This window comes from Trachinotus anak, unplaced genomic scaffold (genome assembly GCF_046630095.1).
Source record: "Trachinotus anak isolate AG129_WGS33_773 ecotype Australia unplaced genomic scaffold, CSIRO_AGI_Tana_v1 ptg000013l, whole genome shotgun sequence".
NCBI lineage: Eukaryota > Metazoa > Chordata > Actinopteri > Carangiformes > Carangidae > Trachinotus > Trachinotus anak.
The window spans coordinates 28,799,725-28,820,000 of record NW_027273864.1 but is presented as its reverse complement, the minus strand read 5'-3'; the positions used below and the strand labels follow the sequence as shown (position 1 = coordinate 28,820,000).

Sequence of the window (20,276 nt, the reverse complement as noted above, 5' to 3'; positions counted from 1 at the left end):
ACGTTTATTTCACTGGTTGTTATTTGTCTTTATGTTTATTTCTGGACAGTAAAGACTCCTGAGTGTTAATGCAATGATTACATTGTTTTAAGTGCCGTGGTACGATCCCAATAGAAAGAGAATTATTGAACTGTTTAATTAATTAGTCTATTGATCAACTCATGGTTAATCGACTGTTTGTTTCAGTTCTACTGAACAATTATCAGAGTGAAAGACAAAGCTTCAGTCAGCGATGCAAAAAGTTTTGACTCATAAAGAGTTTGAAAGTTTGTGTGTGTGTGTGTGTGACACACAGATGTGATTACAAAGTGTGTGAAGTGAGTTTCTTTTTCATGTGTGTTTTGTTCGAAAGGAGAATTATCTGATCGTGTGTGTGTGAGAGCGCACACGCTCTACGGGTTTTAATTTTCCTGTGTTGATAGATGACTCCTACCTGCCTTTGATACTGTGTGTGTGTGTGTGTGTGTGTGTGTGTGTGTGTGTGTGTGTGTGTGTGTGAGATCCTAGTTTCCTCTCTGTGGCTTTGAAGTGTTTTCTACAGGAAGCTTCACACTGTTTACTCTGAAGAAACATTCCTTCCTGCAGCCCCACCCCCCCAAAAACACACACACACACAGCCACCTCACCTCCCCCTCTCTCTTCCAGCTTCCCCTCTCCTTTCAGAAACACACACTTCAAAGGCTGCTTGATGGGGGTGTGAGGACCTGCTATTCTACAGGTGTGAGGTTATTAGAGCCGTGTGTGTGTGTGTGTGTGTGTGTGTGTGTGTGTGTGTGTGTGTGTGTGTGTGTGTGTGTGTATGTGTGACCCATAAATGCTCTGATAGTTTTACGTGTCTGCATCATGTTTGAAAAGGGCCCTTGGCTGTGCTCGGTATATTTAGAGCTGAAGTAATTAGTTAATTAACTGATTAGTTCATTGACAAAAACAAATACCTGCAACTATTTTGATCAGTGATTCATTATCTGTTATTAGTCAAAACAAAAATACTGAATGTTTTCTGGCTGCAGCCAGATTAATCGACCAAACAATTGATCGATTAATTGAGAAAACAGATTAAGTTCAGCCCTATCTCTGCTCTGATTAAATTTTTTTTTTGTTTTTTCTACAGTTTTTTGTGCTCGTTTTTCGTTCGTTTTTACAAGAACAGTAGAGTAACACTTTATAATTTCTACCTTTGACACTTGCATGTTTTAAAACGTTTGCAGGAAATTAAACTTTTAATTGAATAGATTTCAGTTTTTTTTACATGTTTACTGGGTCTGGAAAGATCTGCAAACAACGTGTGACAGTAGAACAAACGGGACGAGTTGTTGTTTTAATTTACTCACTCGTAGACACACTCTCGCCTCCAGTTTTCCATATTTAAACAGTTAATTTGTTCAGTCTCTTATTTCTTCCTCCTGGACAATACTGAGACGTTGCAGTTTTCCTTGAGGATCAGCTCAACATTAACATGCGTTAACATGCTCAGTCTCAGCTGAGCTGATGACAAGTGAACGCCTCTGAGGACAGGTGAGAACGCACGTTTTAGACCCGATAACTCAGACCACGTTGGAGGTGGTCTGGGCTGAATGTGGTCAGATCACCTGAGACGCACTAATGCCAGGTCTGAACAGGGCCTTTGTGTTACTGTGGCTTTTTTTTGCTGCTACAAGCAAATGTTTTGCCAGGTACGTGTCTCTTGGTTGAACAGTCTCCTCAGTGTTCCCCAGGCACATGGCCGGACTGTTGTATGGAAAGACATTTGCCACGATGTCTTTCATGGTTTCATTTACATTGTGTGGGACGATGTAAGGCTTTAGTTCATCCAGGAAACGTGAAGGCTGCAACTAATGATTGTTTTCATTATTTACTTATTTGCTGATTATATTCTTGATGAAACATTTGGTCTATAAAATGACATAATAATTAAGGTGACGTCTTATTTTGTCCAAAGCCCTGATTTTGATTTGGGGTGTTATGAAGAACTGCGCTGGATGTTTTAGTAATGGTACTGAAAGAACATCATATTATAAACATTTTGATCCATTCCACCTTAAATTTTTCAGAATTTCACCTTGATTCCCTTTTTCTTTCGTTATATGTTGTGTTGAGTTTCCTCTTCTTTTCTCTGAGGCTGACTGAAAAAGCAGATGATTTTCCACATGTACCGACCCTGAAGGCGACTCAGTGAAAGAGCCCCCCACTGATTTAAGGAGTCAGCTGAGCCCTTAGCAACTTGACAAAACATAAGAGTGAATGTTCTTTGTTTCCACTGAGTGATGTTTATGAATAAAGCTGTTGCGATATTGTTCCAGTTAAATGTGACAGTGGTGTTGAATGTGAAAAAAGTGTTTCAACAGTCTGAAAATCCACATCATGCAAGCACGTACATTTTCTTGCAACATTTGAGAGTTTTTCCAAAATTAACTTCAAGTTTTTATGTTTGCAATTTCAAATTGCTCATGAAGCAGGTTAATAGAAATGCACTTAATGATCAGAATCGATGCAGCAGAACCAGAGATGTTTTCTTTTTTTTTTTTTGATTCCATGCTTTGTCAAAACGTTGCGTCTCTATTAACTCAAATGCATTTTGACCAGCGACGGTTCGGTCACAGATTCGGGTGTTTTATGGTAGAAGTGGCTCATGTAGCCTTGAGCCGTTTGCCTCCAGCGGAGATGAGGAGCGTCTGGTAAGCTCACTTCCTCCTGACTCCACACCCACAGATTTTTCTCATTTTCAAACTTGTCGTCTTGAGACTCGACCGACGCCGACTGAAGTCACTTGATCGCTTTATCAGACTTCACACAGCTCCCTCTGGAGCCACAAAGGCTTTCTTCAACTTTTTCACATATGCAGTGGAACTCCCCCAGACCTGGACGCAGACTTTAACGTGAAATCCCCCATTTAAGTGTCTACATGGGCAAATAATCAGGTTTCTCCAGAAGATACACAGGAACCACTGAATCCCTCTACCTGATGAAGACAGTTTCAGGTTAGTGGAGAAGACCACAGTGATGATTGAGCTGGTTCAGGTCCATGTAAACTTTCTCTCCCTGGTTAAAAACATCTGCTGGAGTCATCACATCTGTCTCAGCGGAGGAGGACGCACCAGGAAATCATTCAGCTTCCTCCTCTCTCTGTTCCGTTCCCCATTCTTCATCCCTCCTCCTCCCTCCCGCCCTGCCCTCCTCATTTTTTAAGGCAGGTTTCCACTCTGTAACCATGTCACGTATCCCATCATCCTCCAGGGCTCCGGTGTGTTTTTGGCATCAGAGAGCCTCAGAGGGCGTCATGGCTGGGTGGGCGTCCGATGTGAAACACGTGTGTTTTCTGGTGACTGACAGAGGCAGAGGATGAGGGATCGATGCTGGACCTTCGCCTCTTACATAAAACCTGAAATATTTCTTCCCTGTCGTCCTCTGAGGAACCAGGGTGAGGCTCCGATAATGTTTTCTGTTGCCTTCAGCCTTTTCTACGTCCGTCTGAAAACAGTGGCTGATGTTTGATTTTATTAATTTAATTAACAGAAGAAAATGTGAGTGTTTGGAGACGTACAGAGGACATTTTTATTTTCCATGTTTGTTAGTTCTTTTTATGTAATGAACTTTTTTATTGATATCAAAATACCTAGTTCCTTCAACAAATTACATCCAGTATAATGTCTTCTAGATGCACAATGTAGTACAAGAACTCCGTACAAGAGATGCAAACCACAAACATACATAATCTCATTTATATTCATCCATAAAACCGAACAACACAAAGACAGGTCCAGCTTTGTTTTCTTTTTTTCCCAGTTCTCTCTCCTTATTTTGATTCCCTTCTTACAGAGTCCTTTTCCTCTTAGTGGAGGACATCGGAAAACTTATAATCATGTGAACAAATGAACAATTCAAAGTCTGAAGCAAAAACCAAGGGGTTCATAGGATGCAATACTTTTACTGGACAAAGCCTGATCTCAGTGGTGATACAGAGTCGACCCAGTTTTTCCAGAAATTCTTAAATTTATCAGATTCTAATCGGACCGAAACAGTTAACCTTTCCATCAGATCAATATTATGCATACTTCAACCCAATCAGCCACTTCCTGGTAATGGCTTTCTTATTAGCAACCGACATGATCCTAAACATATATTTGTCCATGTTTGTTACTTCACTAAAGTCCCCCCCCCCCCAGGCTGGATTTACATATTCTTCTCTGAACGAGACGCTGTTTCTCACATTGTGCAAAACTGGTGCATGATGGGTGACGCTCCATCTGCCTGAATCTTCCTCAGCTTCCCCTTGTGGTGCCGCTGGGCGACTTCGGAGCCTTGTAGCTGTAGCGGAGTTCAGTTCGCGTTAATGTCTTCCTGATGGGTCTCCTGTGTTTTCATTCAGTCATGGCAGGAAATAAAGTGTCAACATGTATGAAAACTACTCCGGGTATGAAACCTCAACCCCTCTGGTACTAACTGAAATGTGTCTGTAGCATCAATTATCGAGCTGTCAGGTATTGAAGGACCACAAACATGTGGTCAGATTCATGATCTAGTTCACTTAGTTCCTGATTTAAGTCATAATTTTAGACTGTTGATTTATTCTACATCTGCTTGAGTTCAGTGGTTTAACATTTGAGAGTTTGTCGTGTTTTGGTCAATGAAAAAATGTCTTTGTGTTTCTCAAAGTAAGGGTCTAGTTTTTATATTGTATTAAGATAGAAATATTGGGTCTGTTTATTGTGTATTTATTTATTTGCTATGTTTTCATGTCCATAGTATTTTCAGTTGAAAACAAGACACTGAACCAGTTGTTTGAATGGTTCTAGTGAATATTATTTAATATGTAAATATTGTGCAGGCAGCAAAGCAATAATTTGGACAAATGATAAAAAAAATAAAGAAAATGACAGAAATCACCAGGAAGAGTTTATAACACGAGAGATGAGGAAATGCATCAGGAACAACGTTTGTTGCTTCGTCTGTCAGATCACATCACTGTGTTGTTTAAGCTGCTCTTATTTTCTGTAATAGGGGGGAACAGTCTGGTGTCACACCCCCACCCCCACCCCCACCCAACCTGCTGCCACAGCTGCAGCCTGTTCAGCTCTCATCACATTACTAATGTAAGAAAGCTCACTTCACAGTCAACACTATAACACATGTACATACAACACAAAGCTGTTGCTAACTGCATGTCTTATAAATAATACATGTTGCCTCTATTTTAATGTTTTCCAACTGCTTGTGACTATTTTGGTCCAATCACAATCTCGTGATCATGCCTGCGGTAAAAGATAGGCTGGTGTAATTAGCTCAAGATGGATAATAACCCTGAGATTGCAGACCCCCACCCCCCACCCCCGGGCACGTTCAAGTCAGCAGTGTGGGAACATGTTGGTTAGATGAACAGTTTCTCTCTGCTTCCAGTCTGTTATACTGGTCCCGTCCTGGATGCTGGATCACTGGGAGAGGGCTGGATGTTTGTGGCCTCCACAGCCAGTCACACACCAGGCTGAGGCGGTAACTGCAGGTCCAGGTCACATGACCAGACCCTCACTCACTGCACATGTGCAGTGCCGAATGTCAGTGTCTGTCTTTAGAAAGGAAGTCAGAGTTTGTCCCGGTGTCCTCTCTGTAAAGAGAGGACAGAGTCTTTTAAAGGACAAGGCCACAGCAGGAGTGGAGGAGCTCCTCCTGGGTGAGGAGGAGGAGGGGGGGCGTCTGTGATGAGGAGAGGGGTGGGGGGTCATTGAGGAGCAGTCATGCAGGAGGAGGAAGCTGCAGGCTTTGTTCCTGTGGTGGGAAATCTCTGGTTGGCTGCTCCCAAACACACACAGACACACACACACACACACACACAGTTTGCATTGTTGCACCTCACTTTTGTTTCCAGCTTCTTTCTTCCTGGGCTCGTTCCCCTGCAGCTGAGATCAGACGTGATTTTTCAAATCATTTAACAGATCAAATCAGACACGAGCAGAGAAATTCAATAATCCGTTAACTCTCCCAGGTCGGCATCAGCAGGGCGAAGCACAGTAGAAAGAAGGTGGTTTGATCAAAGCTGACCAGCTAATGTCATGTTCGTGTTTTTAAAAAGCTAAATTTTAAAGGGTGAAGACCTGAGGTAGCAACAAAGGTCTAAAACAAGACCCTACAAGACCTGAATCGACCAGATATAACTTTGACCCGGGGTTTTGGTCGCTAGCAGCCGGTCGGACCCCAGAGACGTTGTGTTGTGTTGGCTAGTAAACCCCCCCCCCCCCCCCCCCCGAAATACATACACATCGATGTTTCAGTGCAGCCATGTTGTCCCATATGGAAGTGTTTGGTGTGTGTGTGTGTGTGTGTGTGTTTGTAAGAGACAGGAAGACATTAAGAGGAGCAGAGCTGAGTTTTTAACCCTGAGGCCTTTGCAGGAATAAGACCCTCATCAGCTTAACACACACACACACACACACACACACACTCACACACTCACACCGACTCACTGGAATTTACTGCATGCTTGGTGACTTGTGGGGGTTCGGTTGGTGAGCGAAGGGTTCGGTTATGGTAGAAAAGATCTGCTTCACACAACATGTTCTCTGTCCACGGTGGAACCTGAGTGTTTGTAGCTGTTGCACACTGGACACTGAAGCACATACACCTGACCATTCACAGTCACTGAGCATGTGCGAGCCGGTGCATCAGGAACCTCTCAGGTGTTCTCAGCTGATTAGTTGCAGAAAATACTACGAACGAGGAGCAAAGGCAGTTGTAGCGTTAACATGCAGCATTTAACTGAACAACAGCTGCTGCAAAGACAACAAGGTCAGTAACACATGTTGCTTTCATCACTGGAGGTCGAGGCTGCTAAGGTCCAATCAGGGACCAGGTGTGACGATGTCAAAGGTCTCCATTGTTGCCCAACCTGGAGTTTTCAAACTGAGGCTACGTTTTCACTTCCTGTTCACATTATTCCTTAGTTTTCGAGCCTTGAAAACGGAGCGTTTTGGGAACGCTGCTGTTCCCGTGTTAGTTTGAAACTTGACACTAGTTTGAACTTTGTTTAACAAGCAAACAGGTTAAATCCAGAACACGTCCTCACATCGCAAACAGCTGTAGATGAGACTTTCACTGGTGCTGTTTTCACTAAATCTACAACACGCTACGCCACCACGTCCAACATGACATCATTTCCTCTGCAGTTAGTTTTGACACAGGAACAAACGCTGCACCAGCGACACATGAGATCAGGACTCATATGAAGCATCGCAGCAAACTGACGGTGTGATCATGTAATGTCATGATGTGAAGGAATGGATTCAGTATTTGCAGGAGCTGGCACTAAAGCACGGCGGCCTGCCTGTCGCTAACGGCTGAGCGACGCTAGGAAATAACTAATAGGTCAGACGAGTTGTGCTTCAACTCAGGAACTCTCTGATCAAATAATAAGATAACGAGGTTATGGATCTGGGACAGATTCTGATTCAGCATCAGTGGCGACGCTCAGGGCCCAGCTCTAATCCTGATTATCCAAACACAGCTTTTCTAGCCGTTTCTACCTCAGCTCATGAGAGTGTGTTGATGAAAGGTCAACTGAGAGTGCGTCCCGTGTTCTCTGGCCCACATCTGGAACTGGTCTGGTCGGCCCAAACAAAACGAGGGAGAGGAGAAGTCTGCTCCCTGAACCCTGAAAGCTGTAATTGAAGGAGTTCCTGTTTAATCAGATCCCTCCTTCTCTTCTTCCCTCCTTCTCTTCTTCCTTCCTTCCTTCCTTTCTCCCTTCCCTGCAGGCCTGGTGATTACTTCTCCCATCATCCTTTTCTTTATCTTCCCTTTCTGGCGTCCTTTCCTTCCTCCTCCGTGCATCCTTTCCTTCCCTCCAGTGCTGTGATTAATTACTGTTGATGTTCAGCTAACTGAGCCTGCAATTAGCTGTCTGATTACAGCAGGAACTGATTGTGTGTGTGTGTGTGTGTGTGTGTTCGGGGATTCCCGGGGGGACTTCAGCTCTCTTTTGAGGGTTTAACTTCTTGTGTTTATGTATTTGTCGTTCACTTCTGTTGTTTGTTGTCATTTGTGAAAAGTGAATTGTCGAACCTGCGTCTTTGTGTGTCTGCATCTGTCGACTGTGTGTTGGATCTGCAACAGCTGCTCTGTGGTTCTTTTATTTCTGATAATGAGCTGCTGTTTTTTCTTTCATTTTACTTCTTTTCTTTTCAGTTGTTTACTGATGTGACTCAGTCTTCTCCGGCCTCGGGGCCTGTGTGTGTCTGTGTGTGTCTGTGTGTGTCTGTGTGTGTGTGGGTGTAGGAACTGCAATGATTATTACTAGTGAGAAACACCTGGCAACAGGAAGGAAGAAAAGCCTCTTTCTCTGTTAGTCTGTGGAGAAAATTGTCAGTTGTAAAGTATGCAGGTTTTGCTCGTGGGGGTGGGCAGGGTCACCAGCCTGTCCTCACTGAGACACGTCCACCGACGCCTCATCTGGAGCTTTGACCACACACACAAACCAAAAGGAGGATGGAGGCGTAAGGAAAATAAGTTTCTGTGACTCTGGCAATGAAGGAAACTTTGCAGAGACATGAAAGTGATGCACGTTTTTCTGTAGCTCCACAGTTTCTTGCTGTTGCACAATCTGACATCATCCAGTCTCACTCGCACAGTTTGACGAACTCTTCACAGTCGTTGCTGCAGAGTCTAAAGGCGCCTTCAGTAAAAAAATCCAGATGTTTTCTTATCACATTCCCACCGTGCAGCTGTGATTCAGCTGACTCAGCACTCAACCTGTCAGTTAAAGGAAACGGAAACGGAGAGACAACAGCGTGAACCAGCTGAGTCACCTGACATCTCTCACCTTTATGCTTGACCTCCTCCTCATCACATCACCCACAGGTATCTCTGCAGACCTGTGTGCACAGCTGGTCTGCAGCATGAGTGAAGTGACACGTTCTCGCTGCTCACTCTTCTTTTATTAACACCAGTTTGTGTGTGGGAGGTGACAGGGTAACAGCCTTCATCCTGTTGCTGTGTACAGACGCTCTAAGGCTGTGTTCAGCAGCACTGTGTGCTAAATCCTAAACTCTTATTCACTGGAGTGAGGCCAGTTCGTTAATGCAGCAGGGGTCCAGACACAAAGGACTCCAGTGAATAAACTCCAGGTCGTCCTGCAGAAAAGTGGAACCTGGCTCAGCCTTTGTCACAACACAGTGTGGTGTCATCCGGCAAATGAAGCGCTGGCCAATGAGATACTAGCAAGCACACACCCCTGGTAGATCCCTTTGTAATGTGAACAGCATACTTCTACTATTTACCTGGCGACTGTTGCAACAAACGATAAAATTATTGTTGGCATGGTTCTTTTTTTTTTTTTGGATCCTGGGGATAAATCTAGACCCAGAACTTTCTGTTCTGTCTCCGTCTCTGTGTCTGGTTTTCTCCCACAGTCCAGAAACCTCCAGGTCGACCTGGGAGAGCTGGGTGTGGATCCAGTCTCCCGAGACCCTGCACAGTTTACAAGGAACACAAGGAACCTGGTTATTCATCTCTCTCCTGATATTGGTCTGTGACTCCTCCACGTTCAGCCCCTCAGTCTGTTTTTTTTTTCTTACCAACATTCAAGTCGTACCAGAACCAGATTTTCTGGGGGGGGTGGGTAGGGGGGGTAGTTTGAGGAAGTCTGCTTTTTTGTGCTGTCAGTGAAAAGCTTCCCTTGATTTTAATTAGCTTCCATTTCATGGTGCCAGTGGGACGTCTGTGGACACAGCAGCATGTAAACCTCTGAAGGTCAAAGGTCAGCAAGGGAGACAAACTGAAGGCGTAATATATAATTAATAGGAGCATAATAGGATAGAGGTGTGTGTGTGTGTGTGAGTGTGTGTGTGTGTGTGTGTGTGTGTGTGTGTTCTTTTTGATGGTGTTGGAGTTTATGTTGGTTTGTTTTAAAGGCTCAGGACTGTATAATGTCTATGAAGGTCTTCACAAGTATAGTATAATCACAAACGTGTGTGTGTGGATGAGTTGTTGAGGTACAGTGACTGCTAACAAGCACGACACACCTTCTGTAACACACACACACACAGTAGGGGGTCTGTCTGATTAGTTTCAGGTGTGTGTGTGTGTGTGTGTGTGTGTGTGGGGTTGTTGTGTGCGACCACAGTCTGACACCTCTGTAACAAGAGTGTGTGTGTGTGTGTGTGTGTGTTGCACAGCAGGGCAACATCAAAACAAGGTCAAAACTGTAAAATGACTCAAACAGTCGAGGCTGAAACAGGCCTCATGAGAACGTCTTTGTGCGGAGACACAAAGAAAGGGATTCTGGGTAACTGTAGCTCACGCCTCAGCTTATCTCAGAACTTATCATGTGCTGCTGTGTCTTCTGTCCTTTGTATGAAATGGAGCTGCAGGGTGGAGCTCGTAAGGATACCCAGGTCCTGCCGGGCGCATAAAAGCAGAATCAAGCAGATCAAGTATTTTTTCGGACCTTTCTTTTGTGCCAACTTTTACTCCAGAAATATCAAATCCATGTGATTTTCCTGGAAGAATCCCACCACTGACACCACCCGATGGAGCCTGGTGTCTCATTACAGTCAACTTACTGCAGCAGAAGGAACTAAAGCTGCAGGTAGAGGAGCACCTGAAGTGTCTGCTTCTGTGTTGTGGCTAAAAATGCTGAATTCAGTCCTTCACATTAATGTTGTGAAGTTATTTACATTTGTTCATCTGTTGTGAAGCTTCACTGGAGGCTGCTGTCAGTCAGCTGCACATAAACCACTGTGTAGCCTGATCAGGTTCCTGCAGGATTAATTGTTATTTGTGCCAGCAGCAGATCGATGTGAGTCTGAGGCCACGCCCACACGACTAGGTTTTCATTTTAAAATGAAAACATTGCCGCTAACAAAGACAACAGGGTCAGTAACACTTGTAATTCATTACTTGTGTTGCTCAAGGCTGATAAGACCCAATCAGGGAGCGATCAGGTGTGTCTGCATCATCGTGTCCAAATGTCCCGTTTTTGTCCGTCCAGACTACAACACAACACATTAAGGTCGCTCAATAACTCTGGAGTAGTGTGGAGGTGAAAACGTAGCAAAAGAGAAGATTTTTCAAATGAAAACATAGTAGTGTGGACGTAGCGTAAGTACCAAGTGGCAACTTTTGGGGCTGAAAAATTAAGTCAACACAGAAGTGTTAATTACTGCAGTGCCTGTAATGACAACTGAAGTCTGGCTCCAGCAGTGAGTCAGTCCCCATAGATACTCATATTAAAACACCCAACTTTACAGCAGAAATAAACATGTTTGCAGCCTGGTACAAAAAACAGTGGATTTATATATAAATCAAGACTTACAGTTCTGCAGAATTGAGGGCATGGCCGCTTTGAGTGACAGGTGGATGAGCGGACACTTGCCACTAAGCGACATGCACCGAGGTCTCGCTCCAGGAGTGAGGCAGAGTCAGACACTGCTTCAGCTTCAAACCTGTGGGTGATGTTACAGACGCTGCGTCCATATTTGTTTACAGTGTGTGCTAACTACTTTGTGACCAAAAAATAACTGAACAATACATACAGCTCCATTGTTCATGTTTTTGTGGTAGTTTTTCTGCCATTATTTTCTCGTTCTAGCTCAGGAAGATGGCGTAGTTGACTGTTTTCCCATGCTGGAAAGCTGTCAGTGAACACAACACATACCTATCATCATTTATCATTTATCATCCAAGTCATCTATTAAGCCAAAATGCCACAAGCTTCATATTTTTATTCCCATGTTATCAAGTGTGAACATTTGCTGCTTTTTCTTGTCTTCCATCATAAAACTAATATTTTAAGACAGTTTAAGACAGTTAATGACGTCACCTTGTGCTGGAGGAAGTTGTATTTGCATTTTTCATTGTTTCCTGATGTTTTATAGACAAAACATTTAATCTGTGAACTGAGAAAATAAGCGACAGATTAATTTAAAAAAAAAAAAAAGATTAATTAATTTCTCTCTCTCTCTCTCTCTCTCTCTCTCTCTCTCTCTCTCTCTCTCTCTCTCTCTCTCTCTCTCTCTCTCTCTCTCTCTCTCTCTCTCTCTCTCTCTCTCTCTCTCTCTCTCTCTCTCTCTCTCTCTCTCTCTCTCAGGTGCAGTCCGGTGCAGGTGCAGATGGAGGTCGCAGGTTGGCCGTCACCTTCAGAGCTGACAGTGAGTTTCTGTGGTTTACATTGGATTCAGGTGTTGGAGCCCTGTTGTTGCTTGGTGGCACTTCTTCCAAGTAACTTTTTAAACTCAATGATGTGTAGGTCGCTGACATTCTTCCCCCAAAGTCGCAGCATCATAACATTTTCTGTGGATTCATGCTCCTCTGAAAGTAAATCATCCTTTTTAAAGGTAAAAACAATCATACAATTTGATCAGACCCCAAAATCAATTTTTATTTTCCAAAATGTTACCTAATGTGTAAATCTGTAAACCCACTCACCCCCTGCATCTCCACCCCCATCATCCTCATCCTCTTCCTCCTCCACCATCCTCCTCCTCCTCCTCTTTTGTTTTTCTCTCTCTAAAAGTCAAGTTCCTGAGCCGTGGCCGATCCCTGCCTCCTGCTTTTGTCCGTGACCATGAGCAAGAAGCACTTTCAGCTTCCTCTTTGTGTGTGTGTGTGTGTGTGTGTGTGTGTGTGTGTGTGTGCGTGTGTGCGTGCGTGCGTGCGTGCGTGCGTGCGTGCGCGTGTGTGTGTGTGTGTGTGTGCGTGTGCGTGTGCAGTCTTCAAGCAATCCTCACATCAACCTACGATTTAAGTATTTTAAATTTAAGTTTTCATCCTGAAAATAGAATCAAAATAAGATTAAACATATTAAAAACAGTGTAATAATAACCAACAGGTTCATGTGTTTTGCAGGAATAATACTTTCACTCAATCAACCAAACATCTGCCAATTATTTTTCCAATTAATCATTTAGTCTGTGAAATATCATAAATGTTTGTCACAACTTCTCAAACACCAACGTGATGTCTACATGTCTTGTTTGGTTCGACCAAAAGTCCAAAACCAAAAGCTTTTCAGTTTGCTGTCATGTATAATCAAGAAGAGAAGCAGAAGTCAACAAACTGTGGAGCTAGAAACCAGAGTTTTCATAAATGAAAACCTTGTTTTTACTTCTTTGTTTTGCTGATCCAGTTATTAATTAATCCACTAATTGTTTCAAAATGCAGTTCTCATCCTCTACAAGTCTGAGTTATTTCCTAAACTTGAGTTATATTCATTATCATTGTTATGTTGACTGACTTTACCTGCACAGACATGAGAGGCTTTGATCTTCATGTTTAACTTATTTGCAGGAAATCAAATAAGTGTATTTCCCAAAATGTGAAACTGTTCCTTTAAATAAACATTATTATCATTATAATTATTATTATTTATCCACTGAAAACAGACATCTGTTCTCTCTATGGGTCTCCCAGTGAATTTACATTTTCAGCCGCTGCCACTTCTCCTTTTCTCTACAAAAGCAATTCGTTAATTATTAATGCATATTATGTCACGATAATACGGAGGTCAGGGGTCAGAGGTCATGTGGCTGAAATGATGATGCATCCTCTTTTTAAAAACTCAAGAAGTAAAAGTTTTGAAACCCACACAGTTTAAGTCAAAGTAAAGCACCGAGGAGTTTTAGCATGACAATCACAATCCGCTCATTGTGTGTGTGTACTGAGGTGTGTGTGTGTGTGTGTGTGTGTGTGTGGAGTGACACACCTCACTGCTCCCTTTCCTCTGGACTCCAGCTGTTGGAGGATGAAGGAGGATGGAGGAGACGCTTATTTCTTCTTCTGTCTCTGACTCTGTTTGCAGTGATGTAATGGGGAATAGAAAGCAGATTGACCTTTGACCTGCAGTTGGTCACAGAGGGAAGGTGATGAGATCAGTGAATCTTAACACATAAGTCTGGAGACATTTAGTATTTTTCTCATAGATAACAAATCCAATGTAAAGACCAAAATCAACAAGTGACTGATCCTAAAAACAAGTGTTGTGTCTGTGTCCAAACCTGATGTATCTGAGTCCTCTGTGCTGTAGAGCTCCATTATCATCAGGTACTTACATCAGTGTCATTTACTTTCACTTGTTTATTGAACTGGAGTTACATCTAGGTAATGTGTCGTGATATTTTCCCATGTCTGAATAAGAGACGACCAGGGTGCTGTGAGCAGGGAGGTAGAGCAGGTTGGTGGTTCAATCCCCGGCTCCTCCAGTCCACATGTGGAAATGTCCTCGGCAAGATACTGAACCCCAAACTGCCCCAGATGTGTCATCATGTGTGAGTGTGTGTGTGATAGAGAAGTATGGACGTGTGAGTGAGACTGGGAAAGTGCTGTGTAAGTGCAGATGTGTTGCAGTGACTGTTTCGCTGTGAGCAGAAGGTTTGTTAGTTGTGTAAAACTGAAAAGGTTTAACTTCCTCAGTCGTCCTCACACTTAACAAACCAGCAGCAGAAATATGTGGAGGAAACTCAAGCAGCCAATCACAGATCTTCTTCTAGTCTCCACACGGTGTCTCAGCTGACACGGAAATCCTGAGGAGTAGTTAGTAGCCTATAGTGTAACCATGGCGTGTAACCATGGAGCGTAACTACGGAGCATAACCACTGAGCATAACTACGGAGCGTAACCATGGAGCGTAACCATGGAGTGTACACATGTAGCCAGCATAAGTACAGCATTGGCCTTTATGACAAATATAAAGTGCAGGTTTAGCCCATGTACTTCAAAGGCTCATGGGAAATTGAGTTTCTTAAGGTTTGCTTTAATCATAAAGAAATATTTATTAATATTAGATTGTACTTAAAGAAAAAAAAACACTGTTCTTATCTAAACATATGATCCAGTCACGTGACGTCCTGCTGAGAGAAGCTCTGTTCTGACGCTGGATTTTTAGCTTCGTTACAAACGTCTGTGGGATTTTGAGGTTTTCTTATTTCTGGAACTGAAATTGGAAGTTGTATGGTTTCACTTCGGCTCTCTATTAATCCGCCGCTGAAAGTAGTCCCCAACATTTTGCTAAAAAACTACAGCACCCAGATGTTTGAGGAAGTGAAACTGTGTTTGTGAGGTGTTAAAGATTTTACGTCTTCAGTAGGAAACGTTTCACTTGGGGCTGAGAGTGTTAGTGAGTGAGGGCTTCTCTTTGCTTCTTAAACTGGAAGGAGGACGAGAGGAAGAGGAGGAAGGAGGAGAGAACGAAAGATAAAGATTCTCCTCTTTGTCCAGCAGTGAACTTCTCCTTTGGCCTTCATATCCCTCTTTCATCCTCCTCTTCCTCCTCTTCTTCGTCTTATATAAAACTCTGAAGACAAAGAGGAGGAAAGGGGGAAGAGGAGTAACAAGCTGTGACCTTTCCCTCCTCCTTACATCCTATAGAGGAGCTTTATAATGGAGGAGGAGGAAGAGGAGCGACCAGCCGTGACCTTCTCCCTCAGCCCTGAACATGACCCCTATCGGAGGAGGATGATGACGAGGCAAGAGGAAGAGAAGCAACGGCTCTCCTAACCTCCTCTCAGTCATCTCCATCCTTTTTAAGCTCCTCTCCTCTGTCCCTTCTTCCTCCTCCTCCTCACCTCAGTCCTCTCCATCAATAGGTGGCTGGCAGGAGGAAAGAGGAGCAGTCAGTCGTGTCTGAGCTCACGCCCCTTTTTCTTTCTGCGTCCTAAGTCCATCTTTTCTCCTCCGATCCCTCGGTTCATGGCTGGCTGCTCCTCCTCCTCCTCCTCCTCTGCCCTTCCATCTTCGTCTTTCACAAGAGAAATGTTGGGAACAGGAGGAGGATGAATGAAAGGTTTCCTGTTTTCAGTCAAACTGTTGATGTTTTCTAAGCATCATGTGACTTTGGCTTTATTTACACAAAGATTTATTGACAAATAGAAAACAATAGAATATCACCAACATTATCAGTTTGAAATTGAACTGAAGTTAAAATCCTTTTTGCAAGTAAATCAGCACACATCTCTTCACTTGTGTGGTTATTTGGTCTGAAATGTAATCACCAAAAAGAATAAATTGAAGTCTGATTTGTTATAAAGATATATAATGTTTATTTTCATTATCAATTCATCTGCTGGTAGTTTAGTGTTTAATCGTTTATTCTGTGAAACATCAAAAATTGTCAAAATGTTTGAGCTCAAGGCGAAAATTCCTAAAACCCCAAATATCACCAAATATTCAGTTTAGATGTTAAATGATAAGACAAGGAGCAAATCTGAGTCTGAGATCTGCAAATCTGCTAATATTTGACTTTTTTTTGACTGCAAAAACCTTCTCACCTCAACAGTTCAAAACTCTTTGTTGCTGCATTGAGGAACTTAACAGCAACTGAAATGATCCCAAACTGAAAAGTGAATTGATGTAACAGTTGTTGAGAAAATTCAGTCTGACCGGTGTAACCAAACCTAAAGCCACGCTGCTAATGTGGCTAATAAATAATCCTTGTCATCGTGGCTGCAGGATGTTGTACAGCAGAGACAGTCTGAAACACTTCACACCCTGATGAGCTGCAAGGCAACGAAATCTGAGGTTCTCAGGTTGAAAGTTTCAGTAGAGCCACTGGTCAGAAGTTCAGAGGTTCCTCCAGTCAGTGTCCTTACTGATACTGAACCCCATATTTACCCCCAAGTTATCGTGTGTACAGTTCATTTACCTCTGGGCCACGTACTTGACTTCTTCTCTCCTCAGACGTTTCCAGCTCTGTCTCAGTGTTTGTCATAGTTGACACTGAAAATGCTGCAATAGCAACGTGTGTACAACAGTTTTTAAATAATGAAATAGCATGTTGAAACATGTAATATTGAATAATAATAATTTGTCATATGTGCTATTGTTGATCTCTCTCTCTCTCTCTCTCTCTCTCTCTCTCTCTCTCGCTCTCTCTCTGTTTGTCCATGTCTCTCGCCCTGCAGACTGTTCATTAAACTACCCACTGGGGAAACATGTGATCCATGAGGTCACCAATGTCTCCTTCAGTCACCTGGCCTGTGAGGACCAGGCCGCCGTGGTCGTCCACTGGTCTGCAAGTCCATTAGGTAACTGCCTGACTGTTCACCTGTCTGTTTACCTGTCTGACTGTGCGTCTGTGGTTCTGTCGAGAGACAGATTAAGAGAGAGAAGAGAGAAGGAAAGTGAGGGAGGAGGAACAGGAGAGTAAAACCTTCAAAGTGCTCATATCTGTAAGATTACCCAGCTCTGTGTGTGTGTGTGCGTGCGTGCGTGCGTGCGTCCCTTTGATCAGCCAGAGAGAGAGAGAGAGAGAGAGAGAGAGAGAGAGAGGATCACATCTCACACAACAATACCACGATTTGACCGTGAAGGAATGTGTTGATGCGTGTGCTCAGTGTAAGGTGAACCTCTCGCTCTCTCTCTCTCTCGCTCGCTCGCTCAAACCCACCTGTTGTTTTCTAACATAGAGACAGAAATCTTCCACGATGTTTGATGTCACTTGTGTCACTCAGTCAAACTAACGTCCTCGTCTCCTCGACGTTTACAGATAAACAAAACTTTTCCAAAATTGTTTCTTTCCCCAAAATGTTTGTGTTTGGTTAAAAAAAATAAGTAAGTCTGATTCTCACACACAACAGACTCTACAGTCTTTACTCAGAACAGTGAGAAGGTCCGTGGATGGAGATGTCGATGAGATAAGACAGAGGGGAATGGTCAGACTGGTTGGATCTGAGGTTACTCAGATAACCACTCTTTAGCTGTGGCGGCACATCCGACCCTGAGGTGGATGAGCTACAACAGCAGACGACCATGTCAGGCTCCGTTATGGCCCCAATTTACCAACTTCTAACAGCTACGTCCTGCAGGATAAGGCTCAACGTCACAAAGCAAACGTCAAACTGGTTTCATGAACATGACAGTGAGTTCAGTGACCTTCAGGGGCCTCATCGGTCACATGATCTGTATCCAGTAGAACAGGAAACTGGCAGCGTCGATGTGCAGCTGACAAACTCTGCAGAAATGATGTGATGCAATCATGTCGACACGATATCACGATTTTTATAGAAAGTTTGGGGAAAAAAATGTTATCAGTTAAATTCAATTTTAACTTAATAGTGTGTTTTGTCTCTTTTTTGGTAAATGAATTAGACTCAAATGTGAGGGAGAGAGAGAGAGAGAGAGAGAGAGAGAGAGAGAGAGAGAGAGAGAGAGAGAGAGAGAGAGAGAGAGAGAGAGAGAGAGAGAGAGAGAGAGAGAGAGAGAGAGAGAGAGAGAGAGAGAGAGAGAGAGAGAGAGAATCTGCCTCAAGACAGAATCTGCCTCAAGACAGAAAAACCTGTTCTGCTGCTCTCTCTTCTTCTTCTCTCTCTCTCTCTCTCTCTCTCTCTCTCTCTCTCTCTCTCTCTCTCTCTCTCTCTCTCTCTCTCTCTCTCTCTAATAGGAAAAACATGTCCTGTGGATGTAAAGGTGTAATTACAAGACAGACCTGTTTTTAAAGGGCAGAGAAGAGGAGGGGAGGAAACAAGGAGAGAGGGTGGGGAGCAGAGGGGGGAGGAAAGAGGAAAGGAATCAATGAGTGCAGGGCAAGAAAGGAAACCAATAGTGGTCAGGAGGAGATGTAAGGTAACATCACGGGGGGAGAGGAGGGAACAAGGAAATGAGGAGAAGAGATGTGGGAGGGGAGAAAAGAAAAAGACAAGAAGAGGAGAGGAAAGGAAAGGAGTGTAGGGGAGGAAAGGGAACAAGAAGAGGACAAATGGAGAGAAGAATAAAGAAGGAGGAGAGTAGAGGAGAGAAAATAAAACAAGGGGAAGGGAAACAAAAAGGAGGTGGTGAGGAAAATAGGAGAGGAGAGCAAAGTAGGAAAGAAAACAAGGATAGGTGGAAAAAAAAACAAGGTTAGGAACTGAGGAAAAGAAACAAGCAGATGAATAGGTGAAAGGAAATGAAAAGAGCAGAACAGAGGAGGGAAGGTGAGGAGGAGAGGAAACAAAGAGAGGTAACAAGCGGAGTAGAGGAAAGGGAAGAAGGAGAGTGAAAGGAAGGAAATAAGGAGAGGAGAAACTGTAAGAAGAGGAAGAAAAGGAAATGAAAAGGAGAGAGGACAGAAGGAGAAATTATATTTGAGGAGAGGAAGAACACAAGGAGAAGCAATGACAAGGAAACAGGAACAGGAAAAGAGAAAAGGTAACGAGGAGGTCAGGAAAAGAAAGAAAGAGAAGAGATGATAGGAAAGGAAACAAGGAGAGGACAGGTGGAGATGGGACCAAACAAGAAGCAGAGGGAAATAAAACTGGGAGAGGAGGAAAGGAAATGATACGAGGACAGGAGAGGAGGAGAGCGGAAGAAGAGAAGTAAGGAGGAAAGGAAGCAAGGAGAGGAGGAAGAAAAAAGGAGAAAGGAAATGACAAGGGAGAAAAAGAAGGAAAGGAAGGAGGGAGAGGAAGCAGAGGGTGAGGAGAGGAAAATAGAAGAGTCTTAGATGGAGGAGGAAAGGGAAGGAAATGAGGAGAGAAGGATGCGTGCAGAGGCTGAACCTCCTGCTGTGTCTCCGCAGGAATCGAACACATTAAAGGCTTCAGAGTTTATCTGGAGGACAAGAACCCGGAGGGGAAACAGTGTCAACACCTCATCCTCAAAGACCCGCGGCAGCTCAACTTCTCCTACAGGAACACGGTAGGGCCAAAAACTATGACACAAATCAACCAATCACATTCAACTGAGAACTCAGTGTCAACACACTTACCTTCCCTCATCTTTAATATTCATCAGAAAGACCAAAGATGCCTGATGGGACCTGTTCATCTCTTCATGTTAATCTCATGTTCAGACTCGTTGTGTTATTTACCAATGATTTATCAATAATTTCCTCCCACAGAAGCTGAGCAGTCAGCCGTTCAGCGGTTTGACCTTTGACACCGACTACATGGTTCGTGTTGTTCCTTTCCCGACTCTGATGAACGAGAGTTTCTTTCCTCCGTCGTTCCTCAGGACCAACTGTGAGTCCGGTTCTGCCCTCACCCAGACACCATTGATTAGTTAACCGATTGATTGATTAGTTGATCAAAACCTTTTTAAATGTCTCCAACAGACCATTTATTCCTAAAAACATCTTGAGAACCTGCCCTGAATGTTTCGATGTTCACTCTGCATTGTTTACACTGTTACTGGCTGCAGCACCGTCAGGCTTCACCCACAGCTCCTAAAGCAGTGGTACCCAAAGTCTGGGTCGGGACCCCAACAAGGTGTCAGGAGAATAATCTCAGAGGTCGCTAGATGATTATCAGGTTCGAAAGATGAGATAAACAAAGATTAAATTCAGTAACACAACATAATTTCTATTTTTTTCTTCAAATACC

General features: G+C 43.4%; 1 protein-coding gene across 1 annotated transcript in view; it reads left to right on the top strand.

The window, feature by feature from the left end:
- The window catches only part of il17rd (interleukin 17 receptor D), a 31,715-nt gene that overhangs the window by 2,737 nt on the left and 8,702 nt on the right, over positions 1–20,276 (top strand). The window contains exons 2-5 of the mRNA XM_071493470.1: positions 12,074–12,134; positions 16,881–17,003; positions 19,475–19,593; positions 19,796–19,916. Of these exons, the coding sequence (XP_071349571.1) occupies positions 12,074–12,134; positions 16,881–17,003; positions 19,475–19,593; positions 19,796–19,916 (424 nt within the window). The remainder of the gene's footprint in view (positions 1–12,073; positions 12,135–16,880; positions 17,004–19,474; positions 19,594–19,795; positions 19,917–20,276) is intronic.